At 40.0% G+C, this 14,179-nt stretch overlaps 1 protein-coding gene across 3 annotated transcripts in view; it reads right to left on the bottom strand.

The window, feature by feature from the left end:
- Positions 1-13,832, bottom strand: part of SSPN (sarcospan) — a 35,879-nt gene extending 22,047 nt beyond the window's left edge. The window contains exon 1 of one of the 3 annotated variants that reach the window (XM_040488609.1): positions 13,232-13,832. In XM_040488609.1, coding sequence (XP_040344543.1) covers positions 13,232-13,507 — 276 coding nt within the window. In that variant the 5' untranslated portion in view covers positions 13,508-13,832. Of the gene's footprint in view, positions 1-12,852; positions 13,178-13,231 lie in introns of those variants that run through there. The other 2 variants (XM_040488610.1, XM_040488611.1) reach the window with 2 other exon arrangements.
- Positions 13,833-14,179: the final 347 nt, after the last annotated feature.

Below are 14,179 nucleotides of genomic sequence, written 5' to 3' on the forward strand. Positions count from 1 at the left end.
CAAACCAACTATAGCAATCCCATAAACAATCAATTCATTAGTGAAGGCCGGCACTGTATGCATTAAGTTTATGTGTGCACACAAAGATACACACTCTCTCTCTAAGAATTAAACTTTGTGAATTTCAAATAATGGAACTAAAGACAGAGCCTATAGAAAAAGTACATTTGGGGCACCTGGGTGGTGCAATCGGTTGAGCGACTGACTGACTTCAGCTGAGGTCATGATCTCAAGGTTCGTGAGTTCGAGCCCCACATCAGGCTCACCGCTGTCAGTGCGGAGCCACTTTGTATCCTCTGTGCCCCCTTCTCTCTGCCTCTCCCCCACTCGTGCTCTCTCTCCCTCTCTCAAAATTAAATTAAAAACAAAAAACAAAAAAGCACACTCAAAATAACTGAAACCATGAAAGAAGAAACTGAAAACACGAATAAAGAACAGGGCACTTTAAAAAACACCAGGGATCTATTAAAAAATAAAACATCAATGAAAACAAAAGACAAGTTCTAGAATGAAAAAGAAAATCATTGGAATTAAAAACTCTATGTAGTAGATTAAACTCAACTGAAAAGGGGAATAGTGAACTAGAAGATAGATCTGAAGGAATAACCCAAAATACAGAACAGGAGATAGACAGGAAATGCAGCAGAGAGGGTAAGAAACATGAAGACAAAATAGGAGGTCCAAACATATCTCTAATAGTAGTTTCAAATGGAGAGACTAAGAGAGAGAGAGATTATTTGAAATAAATAAATAAATAAATAAATATTTTCAAATATTTAAAATATTCAGAAATGTTTTTCAGAATCGATGAAAACGCAAAAATCTTAGATCCAGGAAACATAACAAGTCTCCAACAGGACAAACAGAAAGAAAATCCACATTTGGACACACTCTAGCTAAACTGTAGAACATCAGATAAATGGGGAGTGATTCTTTGCTCACGTAGAGAAAGTACATGAATCAATCAAATGAAAATACCAAAAGGATTTTTCTTGAAACTTCAAAAGAAGCCAGTTCTAACATATATATGGAAGAGAATGTGGCTAAGTCTCACCAAGACAATTTTGAAAAGTAAGACGGGACTGGGGATGGGTAGAGGTGAGCTGCTTATGCTACCATCTTCATCACAAGGGGCACTGTAGCGCTGTTAATTGAAACATTGTGGTACCGGCATAGTGAATGACAAATAAAATGATGAAATTAAAGAGACTTACGGACACAATTCTCAATCTAATACGGGAACTTGATAGAAGATAAATGGCCATAGCATTTCAGTTCGGAAAGGATCAATTATTCACTAAATAGTACTGAAACAACTAATCATTTGTATGAGAAAAATTGGACACTACCTCACATCTCATGCAAAAAAGTTAGAACACATAGGTTAAAGATATAAATACGAAAGCAAACCTTCAACATTTTTGGAACACAGTCTGGAAAAATGTCTTTGTGACCTGGAGTAGAGAGAGACTTAACATATATCAAAGCACATACCATAAAAAAATATTGATAAATATAGGTATGTTAAAATTAAACCTTATTCACAACAAAGGCTCCATAAACAAGGATAAAAGACATGTTACCAAAAAGAGAAGATATTCCAGTAGCTAAAACACAAAGGTTAAATAACAAAGAAAAGAGATTCTATAAATCAATGAGTAAGAGACAACTCATAGAAAATATCTGTTGAGTAAACAAACACTAGAAAACAAATAAAATGGCCAGTAAACATTAAAATACATTCAACTACCGTAGCAATCAGAAAAACATAAATTAAAACAATATATTGCATGGGGGTGCCTAGGTGGCTTAGTCAGTTGAACAACCACCTCTTGATCTCAGCTCAGGTCCTGATCTCATGGTCATGAGTTCAAGCCCGACAGTGAGCTCCATGCTGGATGTGAAACCTACTTAAAACAAAACAAAACAAAACCCAAGATATTGCACACAAATAAGATAGGTAAAAATTTTAATGGTCGACAGTAACTAATGTTAACAAGTTGTAGATTGGTGGGAATTCTAATTTACTGCTGGTGGGAGTATTAATTCATACACCTGTGGCTTTGTGGCCCTGATTTGGCGATAGCTAGTAAGTTGAAGATGTCTATATCTTATAATCCAATAATTCAATTCCTAGGAATGTGCCCTAAAGAATCTTTGAAATACGTGCATAGGGAGCCATGGAGAAGAATGTCCATTGCAACACTTTGTAATTGCAAAAAAAAAAAAGAAAAAAAAATCAGTTTTGAAAATAACCTAATATCTCATCAACAGGAGAATAAATAAATTGTTGTATATTCATATAATGAAATATAGCATAGCAAAAGTGAATGAATGGTATCTATGTACTATTATAAATTAATCTCAAAAACAATTTTGAGCAAAAATGATGTTATGTCACCATTTATATAAAATTTAAAACATAAAACACAATTATTGATTGTGGTTATACACATATATGAAAGTATGAAAACACACATAGGCGTGATAAATACCAAATTCAGGAGAGTAGATAACTCAGGAGAAGGAGGGTGGGGTCAGAGAATATGACTAAGAAAAGAAACAGGTGATGTCAATATATTGTAATGTTTTCTTTCTTAAAAAAAACTAAGACAATTAATGAGAAAATATTCAAATGATAAACCTAGGTATAAGCAGGTGATTGTCTTACTATACTCTATATGCCATTATATGCGTGAAAGTTTTCATAATTAAAAAATAATCATAGAATTGCATAGAGCCTCTTGTACTTATTTAAACCCACACAAAAATGAAAATAAGGAGCAAAATAAAAAAATGTTGGAAATGGTTACAAATTGATAGAGCTAGGATTCTACCCACATTTGTTTCATTCCAAAGCTGATGCCCATTCTGCAATTTCAGACCCCCTCTCCTTGACTTTTCTGATCCTCTCTGGGCAGGGTTCATCACAGCCTCCACTGTGCTATCTTCATCAGGGTACCACTCTTGCACTAGGGTTTTTAAATTGTATTGTAGCTGGTTGTACGTGTGTCCTCTCCTGGACACTGAGCTCCTGCTGGCACTGTCCCTGGCATATGGAAAGACCAAGGCAGCCTAAGAGGTGAAGCCTTTATTAGGAAGTATCTTTCTTATATAGGCTTTTGTTTCTGTTCTTACCCACCACCTAACTCACTCTCTTGGTGGTTTATCAGAAACGAATTGCCAATATATTCAACATACACCTGTGTTTGCAAAACTAACCATTTTCAAAGAATGTAAGAGAAACAAAGTTTGTGTTCTAGCATCTCCCATTCATCAACAGGAGGGACAGAACTGCTACATATTTGTGGGAAAAGTTAACAACCTATACTTCATTTGTTTCACTCTGGGATTTTTCAAGTCCTCAGAAGGGAAAGGAATCTTATAAATGTGGATTTTGCCTACTCCTGTGGTATAGTTATAGGCTGGATTTTATTACTCAGCCGTAATTAAGTAGGTTCTCAAATTAGGTCCCACTTTAGAAATGATTGCAGAAATAATTCTATATTGACACCTCTGGGTTCATATATCTGAAAGAGTACAATAAATAAAAAGTTATGAAGTGGTACAGTATATAGAAATTATACAGTAAATCAATATAAATTCAATTATATAACATTGTAACAAGAGTGTAAATGAGACCATTCTGTTCAACCTCCAAAAAATATTATCAAGTGGGTTTTCTAATTGAGAGCACGTTAAAAAAAAAAAAAACAGGCTATAATGTAACATTAAGTGATATATAGTAATATTATTTCTCCTTTGTAAAGTGTTTTGTCCTTTTCAAAATGAAGAGGTCAGTGTCCCCAAGCAGCCTGCAGCCTCACTAGCATTTCTCCTGTTCCCTTCCATGGCAACATGGGTTAGCTAGACACTGAGCTTTTTGTGATGTGTGTGAGGACAGGCAGAAGGGGAGCGAGGCCTCAGGGAGGTCTCGAGGTGGAAAAATTTGTGACGCACTAGATTCGGCGACTGAATGAGAATTATTTATTGAGGGTTCTCTAACACAATAGTTACGGTCACCCTATGTTCATCTAAAAAAAATCTATTTGGTCTCAGAGCCCTTAACTCAGATCAAAACGCTTTAATAGGCGTCCCAAACTACTTGTTCACGAAAAGACTATGAAGCAAAGCCAGCCTGCGTGGGTTTGATCCTTCTGTTCCAGAATCTGACTAGCTGACTGCAGGAGAGAAACACATAAACTTAGTGAACGTGTAACCTGTAAAGTAAAATGGTTGCATTCTGCCATTCATCTATATGCAGTCCTGGAGAAAGTATTTTCCATCAATTACAATGTCTTCACCTTATGGAGACCTGATCTGCTTTTTCATTGCCTTAGACGCTCCACCCTTTCCCTGAGAGAGGGATGGAAACTCCGGATTCTCCCTAAGTGAGCAGCACGTTCTGCTCTCCAACAGAAATGATGAAGACTGAACTGCTATTTCCCTTATCTTGGAAAAGGCCTCCTTCCTTCATAGCGTTCCTGGCACAGCTAAATGTGAGATAAGATTCAGCCTGAGCCTAATGGCCTGATAGGTGTGCCACACCTGATACTTTAGAAGGAAGCTGGTGTTATTTTTTTTTTTGCCCCTAGTAATACAGCCAAAATTCTCTCCCTAGTCAGGGTCTAGTTAGCACATTAGTAATCCCCCCTCTTTTCTTGTCACCTGTCATTATCTTCCGCACAAGAGAGAGGCCTTGATAATAACCTATCTTAAAGGGTTTTTTACTGGCTCGTTACAATGAATGCTGAATCAAACACTTTCAAAACAACAGTTGAGTGGGATGCCACTAAAACAGCATCCTTGATGTTTCTCGCAGCCTCTCCCAGCCAGGGCGGAGAGCTGCTCATTTCTACAACAATAGAAGCAGGCCCCACCAGAACTTCAGCAGCATCTGAGAATGCTGTTTGTGGGCAAACACTTTGCTTTCCAGTGTCCAGTCACTTACTGGCTTTTTGCCGGTACCCAGGGAACACAGCGCTGGAACACACCCATGGCTGTGAGGCAGGGGACGTGGCTCTAGCAAGGTTAGAATGGTGTACTGGGAAAACAAAAAAACAAAAAAACAAAAAACAAAAAACAAAAAAACTCTAACACTGGGAAAAAAAAAAAACTCTAACACTGGGAAAACAAAAAACAAAACAAAACAAAACAAAAAAAACTCTAACACTGGGAAAACAAAAAAACCAAAACAAACAAACAAAAAAAAAAAACTCTAACACTGGGAAAACAAACAAACAAACAAAAAGAATGGTGCCAACTTCAAATAGGCTCCAAGATCAAAGCTGAGATATTGCAGGGGGGCCCTGGAACAAGGACCGTGCCTTGTGTGTGCTCCTAATCTGGGCCTGGGACTGGACCAACTATTGAAAGGAGGCATACCGGACAGTTCGAGGTAGTCTACTCTCGTCTTTCCCTCTGGGATGGTTTGGGTTGTGCAGCACTTGATAAAGAAAAGCAGAGCCTAGTTTAGGATTTCTAAGCTAGACACATAGGATCCTATGAGAAGGTATGTCAAGGTATCTCCCCTGGGTGGGGTGGATCTACTAAGGAGACACAGGCTCCTAGACTGTTACATCAGGAGACCCAAGGTGGAAACATCTCCCTAGTTTTATTCTGACCTGTTCCATAGAACAAACACTGATAATCTGGTAATTTTCAGAACCAATGTCAAAAATGAAAACAACAGGGGCACCTGGGTGGCTCAGTTGGTTGAGCATCCAACTTGTCTCAGGTCATGCCGATCTCATGGATCGTGGGTTCCAGCCCCATGTCAAGCTCTGTGCTGACAGCTCAGAGCCTGGAGCCTGCTTTGGATTCTGTGTCTCCCTCTCTCTCTGCCTCTCCCCAGCTCACACTCTGTCTCTGTCTCTGTCTCTTTCAAAAATAAATAAACATTTTTAAAAAATTTTTAAAAAGAAAAAAAAATGAAAACAACAGCTGCATAGTATAAAGACCTGAGAGGTGACTTCCCTTGGGTTCTAGAAACACCGAGCATGAGTTCACTGCCCATCAGAGGACAATGACCAACGCTCAGCCAACCACCCTCATTTCCTTGCCCCTGAAGCCAAGGTGTCATTTCGCTAGATCCTGCTACCAAGTCACTCCTGGGACAGAAAAGAAAGGCAGAGATTTACTAAACAGTGATTCCTAAGCTTTAAAGAGCTGGTGGCAAATGAAATGCTTAAGCTACCCTGAGAATTGTAGGCACTGGCTGAATCTACTGCACTTGACTTCTACAGAAATTTGACAAAAAAGCAGCAATCTGTAAACGCAGTAAAAACAACCTCCTCCATATGTCTCACTCCTGGCATGCGCACAGAGCCACACCACCCTGTTGCACCACCACATAGCAGTTTACTGGCCCAGAATTCTCATCAGAAACATTCAGACTTCTGTCTGTTCCAGTGGCAGTCATAGGGCCATTATGAATAAGCTGGCAAATGAGGTTAAAAAACACGGAGGTGCTTGTATGAACTTTGATCCTTCACTGAAAGTGCTATCCGCTGAATTATGTCCTCCCCAAATTCCTATGTTTAAGCCCCAAGGGGACTGAATTTGGAGATAGGGCTTTTAGGAAGTAATTAAGGTTACGTGAAGTCATAAGGGTGAGGTCCTAATCCAATAGGACTGGTGGTCTTATAAGAGGAAGAGAGAGAGAGAGAGAGAAAGATCTTTTTCTCTCTCCAGGCACAGGCACAGAGGGAAGCTTATGGAAGCAGACAGTGAGAAAGCTGCCGTCTGCAAGCCAGGAAGAGAGACCTGAACAGAGGCTGCTGGAGCAGACTAAGACAGAAAGAACAATGTGTTTTGGTTATTGCCATACATGTAGGTATACACATATGAATGTTAAAATTAACCAGGGTGATCCAGTGAGCTGCATTGCTCAGGCATCTGCTACTCCTGCCAAGTTTTATCTCAATACACTGAGATGTGAGGTGGCATCCAAAACATCTGAAAGAGGATGTGCCTCTGAAATAAGCTTTTATATAGTTTGTGTTATAAACACTGTTACCAACATCCACTTAAAAAAAAAAAAAACTTCACCTTGAGCTTATGAACTCATAGTAATAAACCTGGACTTAAATATTCACAGCGAGAAATAACTAGAGTTAAAATATGACATCATGAGGTCCCATCCAGCTCTAGATGCTGATGGGCCCTTTTGATCAGCATTTCTCTTGTTTGCCAGGATCTAGGCCCTAAAAATGAACTGTAGTTTCCAACAAAATGATATCTAATTAAAGTTTAATGACTAGATTCCATTCCTTTCCTCCAGCAACACAGATATATGTATAGTGAGCTCTTCACAGAGCCTTTAATGTTGATGCTAACCCTTTAGGGTGAAACACTGGTAGGTGGACCCAGTTATAGAATACCCTTTGTAGAAATGCACAGACAAGGCTAAAGGCAAGAGAAAAACTAGAAAACATCCACTTACTCAGAACAAATTCAAAGTGAATTATCATACTGGCAAACTACAAAACTCTTGGACTAAATTGGGGAAACCTATGCCATTGCTTTCTGTGTATAAGGAAGACATCAGCATTCAGCCACGTCAATCCTAATTTGTCCTCATTTATTCTACTTAAAGAAATGTGAAATAAGTCAAACGACCTCTTTTTCCTCTTTTTTTAATCCTGTAGTTATTTTATAACACAGAATTAAACATCTCAGTAATGCTAAGTTAGTGTATCCTGGATATTTCTGGAACCTAGGAGCCCAAAATGCAGGAATAACACATTCCTTATTATTACCTCATCGTTCTTCAAAGTGTTATCAATAAACTTAAATTGGTACTGTAAAACACAACTATACATCATGCCTCAAACCATGGTTTAAAAAATGTGTTTTCACAAGTTTAAGCAGAAGCTATGATAATGGGAAGTGTGGGATAGACAGAGTTCAATTCAACACTGAGTGGGTACCCGTCTTGTGTCTAGGGATATGCTACATAGGAGTCCCATGGACATGCGCCATACTTAAAGAGAATAAACTACTTTATTTTTATTTGATTATCCCCCAAATCCTATGCACTAGTATTTCTGCCATAAAAAATAAAACCAAATGATGACTGATACCTCAAAAGTTTCCAGAGGTTAAATTTCTAAGTTGAATATATCCACACTACAGGATTTAAAAATATCAGGACCGATCACTTCTCCTCCTTATTTTAAAAACAGAAAGAAGATCCAGGGATAACTTCCTCATTAAATACGCACCTCCTTGGCCTTCACATGTGTGGCTTAGTATGAGGCTACTTGCAGACTTGAAAATATATTTCTCCTAATAATTCTGTCCAATCTTAACCTTCCTTATTCTTTATTCTAAGATCCTTTCAGGAAACAGGTCACCAAATTCTCAAATATTCCATTATTTTCATATACTTATTTAAATTAATTTCTTTTGCCAAATTAATTCAGTGGTATTCCATTTTTCATACTTACTAGGAGAACTTCACATACCTATAAGATAATTTTCCTACCATTATTTATTATATACACTCAGTGGAAACAGAGTTAGGCCATGTAATTATCATTCCTCAGTTTCTTACAATCCTATGACAGTTGCTATAATAAAAATTATTTCCCAGTGGTGCCAGAGGTACAACATTAGATCTTGGAAGCATATCAAGTTCCAATGTGAAAAACAATGTATTATTATGTAATGTTTTCTTAAAAACATAATTTCAGATTAAATTTCTCAAATGTCAATATACTTAAATGGAAAACTGACACCATTTTTAGTTTCTTGATTTTTTTCAGGGTCTGTCCAAAATTCAAATGCCAAACCTTCCTCACCTTCAGTTTCTCCTATAACCATGATCAAATCATTTAGCCAAATCACCATGTCTCAGTTTTTCTACTTATAAATTACGGATAATATTATCTGTTCCTTACTTGCTATATGTCATATACCTACTTGTACATTTCAGGATCTATCCTGTTTTAAAATAAATAACCACCTAATTTTTCATTCCATTAAGCAAGGGTTAAAAATAGATTTTAAAAATCTGAATACACCTGCATTTTGAATTCCTTAGAGTAAGTTAACATATGAAAACTGCTATTGAAATTCTTGACAGGACTTTTAATCATTCCAGATTCATACGCTGAGTTTTATGAATGACATTAAAGAAAAGAAATATTCTTCCTTCCATTTTAAGCTCTTTCCTTAAACTTTCCAATGTGATTAATGTGGTATATATCTCAGGGTTTTTATTCTATCTGAGTGTGGTATGGGTACAATGGAGAAAGTATGAGGAAAGCTAAAAACCACAATAATCAAATTCCCACTTTCCTTGGGAATATTCCCTACCAGGGCCAAGAGACTAACAAATACTATGCATCCCCATTGGGGATGAGAGGCAAGAGTTTGCTCTTAAATTGACTTCGGGGTAGAGATGCCAAAGCAAATAAATCACCATAAGTGAAATACTTTGAAAGGTAAATGGGCTTTAAAAATATTTGTGTAGGTTAAATTTTCTAATCAGAAGTATTCATTACTGTCAGATGTGATAAGGGCACATGTCCATCAGGATCTCTAGAGATCTCCTCCTGGTATATGATTTATTATTTTTAGCCCAATGCCTAGCACAGCAGACACCTCCAACAAATGTTACTGAATGAAGAAAAATAAGCCAAAGTTCAAACATGTTACACTTCACTGAAGCCAAATTATGTTCATTTGAGTAAGAAGTTAAGTAAAGGCCTCAAAGTTCTTAGATCCCTTCAATGCATATGTGTTTTTTTTTTTAATCAATAAAGATTCTGGAATGATGAACACACCTGAATGCCTATTTGACCCAACTACTCAAGCCATTAGTAGAATAAAATGCAGAGCAATCTTTTATTTCCTAGGATTCCCTGCCTCTAGCCAAGTTCATCCTCAAAGACCCTGTTTCACTTTGTATTGTCATTGTGGTGTGACTTACAACCCTCCAACCATTTATAAAGAATTTTGAGAGAAGAATGGCACTTTTACAGGTTACATAGTCTCAATAGTGGCTCCATTCCATTTTTTTCCTTTACAGGAATCTTTTGTAACTGAAGTAAAAAGACTTCAGTCATCTCTCTGATGGAGGATGAGGAAAGTCACATTTATGGGTAGGTAAGAAATGACCTATTTGTTTTCCTAAAATTCCACTGGACATAAATCTCTGATCATAGATCAACAGACTTCAGTTTATAACCAGAAGTTCACTGAATATTCATCAAGTTACCCAGACATCGGTCAATGAGAAGTCACCTGAGTGGATTCACTTACCTACCCAGATTCTACGATGAGAATGGCAGTCGCCAAATCCTAAAGTAATACGATAGTAACCTTTGTAAAATGAAGTAAGTACTATATGGTAAGAGGAGACGCAACCGGTATAAAGAGAAACAGAAGAGTGAAGCATTAAAGCTGTTGATGGGGTGGGTGTACAGTCTGGGTGCCCTGCTTGAATGCAGCCTAAATTATTAGAAGTGGGTTTGACTTTGCCTCAGCCCCAGGGATTGACCTGTATTGCTTTGGTCTAGCAGATATCCTAAAGTGTGCAAATGTTTCAGTATTTCCTGGAGGATATCCCAGACCATAATCACTCCATATCCCTAGGGAAAATGACCCTGAGGAGGTCTTTTTCCTCCAAGTTAATTGTTATAAACCTCCAGAGAGATCTAGAAAGTACTGACTAATCTAATACCATAAGATTGCTCACAGTAACTTGGCTATGAACAGAGAAATTTTCAGAATCAAATTGACATCTCCTTCAGGGTTCAACTGGTCTAGGAAATGTAGCAAGTCTAAAATAACTGTTCCACAAGACTGGAGATAAAATAGAGCCGCTTCTAATTTGAAAAGTGATTCCCACTACCAGTGATTGCTTCTCTGATTGCTAATAAAAAGAGCTAATTCACTCCTGAATGCTTACCACTAGCCAGCACTGCTCTAAGTATTAGGACTTGTATTCATTTATTTAATTCTCACGACAACCCTAAGAGGTAGGAATTATTGTTACCATTCTGATTTCAATGAAGAAATGGAAGCCTAGAGAGATCAAATAACTTGCCCCAAGTTATTTAGCAAATAATGGCCAAGTTGGGGCTCAGTACCTGGAGCAGTGTTTACACTTTTGCCTCCCTGTCTTTTCCCTTCCCTGAAAGTCTGGACGAGTGCCCGTGACCAGCCACACACAGGGAGATGAGGCTCATAAGCACGGTGTCTGTGGGAGCCCGGGACTCTGGCTCAGCCGGGATGAGAGTTTCTCCTCGCCTAACTCCAGGAGACCCTCCTCAACTTGTCTCAGGGCATCTCCACTGACTGTTTTTTTCTCTATAGATTCTCTGTTGAAAGAAAGCCTAAGATTACAGGTATCATCAGGCCTACACACTACGAGCAAACTTCAAATGGATCCTAGATTATAAACCGGAAAACTAGAAAGAACAGAGACCTGGCCGTATACAATGTTCTTTGTATCACACCCAGGGAGCTTCCAAGGCAATTAGGAGCATGTGATGCTTCTAATAGGAGCCCATGAAACTTCAGAATTGCACGATTCGCATGGCCGTGCCTTAAAAATCGGGATGCTTTTTTCGCGTCTAATTAATTTGGTTTTTTAGTGCTGAGCTTTTAAAAGTTGAAATAGAGAAAGAATAGAAAACACACTTACAAATGACATCAAAACCACTGAATGAAGGAGCCTCATTCCTTCTTTCTTTTAATTCGCCTAGCCTTAAAGGACAGACTTTTTCCCCTGAGTTGGTTGACAGTCACTTAGGTGACTAAAATACCCAGTATATCTTAGTGAAAAGCTATTTTTAAAATTACTTGATTTAGAAAACTCCAATCATGATAATTTCATGGGAATTTGTAGTACACAAATTAGAAGTTTTAAATTACTCTGCAAGAATTTGTGAGTTCAAATAATCTTAATTAGGAAATACCTGCATCGATGCATATTTATTAGGTGTTTTTAACATCTGTCCCTGTCCCTGATACAAAATTATTTTGAGGGTGGTTTTATGAGTTCTAGTTCCTGTGGTTAGTAATAGCAGTCATGACGCAGTATGAAACTAGGAGCCAGAAGTATCCATTCTAGTGTCGCCTGGCTGTGCCACTTTTAATCTCTGGGCCTAGAGATTGTCACTTCACTTCTCTTAGCCTGCTTCCTCCTGTCCAAAGAAGGGTAACAGTTCCCACCTCAAAGTGTTGTTTCACGGATGGAAGAAAAGACTGCACGTGAAAGATCTGAGTAAGACTCAAGGCACTCTAACAATATTAAAATCACAAACTAAATGTGGCAGCGTGGCTCACTAAGGAAAATGCAGGTGTGGTCTAGTGCAAGAAGGAATCAACTTGGCTGATTTGCCAACTCATGACTCCGGGTGAGTCTGCCCTCGGTTTTCTCATCTGAGAAATGAAATGATAGTAAGTGTCTCGGAAGGATGACGTGGGGATTACAAATAAAGTACGGAAGGCCCCTTGCAGGACAGGCAACCCTAGGTGCTCAGTAAATGGCACCCATTTCACATCAAAGAATCCATTTAATTAAGCCAAGCATGCTGTGCGTTCCAACACTCAGTCACAACAGCTGACCAGTGTTCTGCTTAGAACAGTACATCCGTTAGCAGAGTCCCAAATATACTTCTGCGGCAGCCAGCCCCTGGGTTTATCCTATTTAGACTCCAGTAGAGTGAGGCTGTGCTTGCTGTATTCACAGATCCTGCCTTAAGACATTTCTTTATAGAACTTACTACTCATGAAATCTCAAATGTAAAAATATAAAAGTAATAAAATCAATACGACCCAACGTGGCAACCCCAAACGCAGGCTTTCTCCAAACCTGCTTTTACGAGATGAACTTACTTCGCTTTCTGTTACTTATCTAGAGACAAGGGTGGGGTCCGGGGGACCAGGATGAGGACAAAGCCGAAGTGAATCTGCTGTTGTTATCGAGAATGTCCAACTTAACCAAAATAAGCAGCCTCTGACTCGCCTCGCCAGCTCCAGAACGTCAAAGGCAGGCCCGTCGGAGCAACAAGCGGAAGAGGGGCACGAGTCTCACCGCGCCCAGCCTTGCCCCCAGGCACACCGAGCGTGGCAGGCACCAGTCACCAAGCAGAGCGCGAGTTAGAGGAGTGGAGCTGGGGAAGGGCGCATGCAGTTGGGTTAGTCTGGACTCCACCATGCTGCTGTGCATTCCTGTTTGGCAAACGCGCTTAGGCAAAACAGACTTGATGCTTACAATGATCCCAGCCCAAAATGGAGTGTCTCTGACTAGCAGGGAGGAGCTGATGCTCGCCATGAGAAAGCCCAGCACGGTCACGGCGATGCCCAGGGCCAGCTGCAGCAGCGCGAGCAGCAGCGGGAACCGGCAGCCGCAGCACGTCCGGGCCTCCTCCTCCCCGCACTCCTTGGGGGCCCTTTTGCCCGTCTTCGGCCCCATGTCGTCGGGTCCGGCGGCGTCCGCGGCCGGCCCCCCCTGCCTGCGCTGGCCGCGGGGCTGCTTGTCCTTGCCCATGGCCGCTGCGTGGGTGGGTGGGTGCGTGTGCAGCGCGCTGGGCCCCGGAGCGCGGCGCTGGGCGGGCTGAGCCTGCCCTGGTATTCGAATTACGGAGGCTGAACAAATATGGAAAACATTTGGAGCCGACTCGCCGAGCCTCCAAAGGCCACCGGGAGCCCCGCCGCAGAGGGGGAGTCAAGGGGGGTCGCCAACTGCCAACGCGCCGGGACGCAGCGCCTGCTGGGCCCGCGAGCAGGGTTTGTCAATCGCCCTCGGCAGTCAGCGCGGGTCCCTTGGCCTTGTAAACCCTGTGCACTTTAGACAGGCTGCGTGTGTGTGTGTGTGTGTGTGTGTGTGTGTGTGTGTGTGGTGTGACTGTTTTCCTCACTCAAAACCCCAGGATTTTTTTTTTTTTTGGTTTTGTTTTTATTTTCTGAGAGGTGCAATGCAAGGTGATGAATGTTTAATCATTTGAGTTTAATTAATAGGCAGTTTAATCCAAACTAGGCATTGCTAGGCTCCAAGCTGTGAACTCATTTCCAGAAGTTAAATTCTTCTTATTTTCCAACAAAGAAACAGGCTCTTCTCTTTCTTTGTAAGTTCTGCAATCTGGCTGACAAATAAAGGCACTTTTCCCGTTGAAGTAGGTGCTTTTAAAAGCACTGTTTATGCAGATGCTGGACTAATACA

Source organism: Herpailurus yagouaroundi, unplaced genomic scaffold (genome assembly GCF_014898765.1).
Source record: "Herpailurus yagouaroundi ecotype Mexico unplaced genomic scaffold, PumYag 166, whole genome shotgun sequence".
In the NCBI taxonomy this organism is placed as follows: domain Eukaryota; kingdom Metazoa; phylum Chordata; class Mammalia; order Carnivora; family Felidae; genus Herpailurus; species Herpailurus yagouaroundi.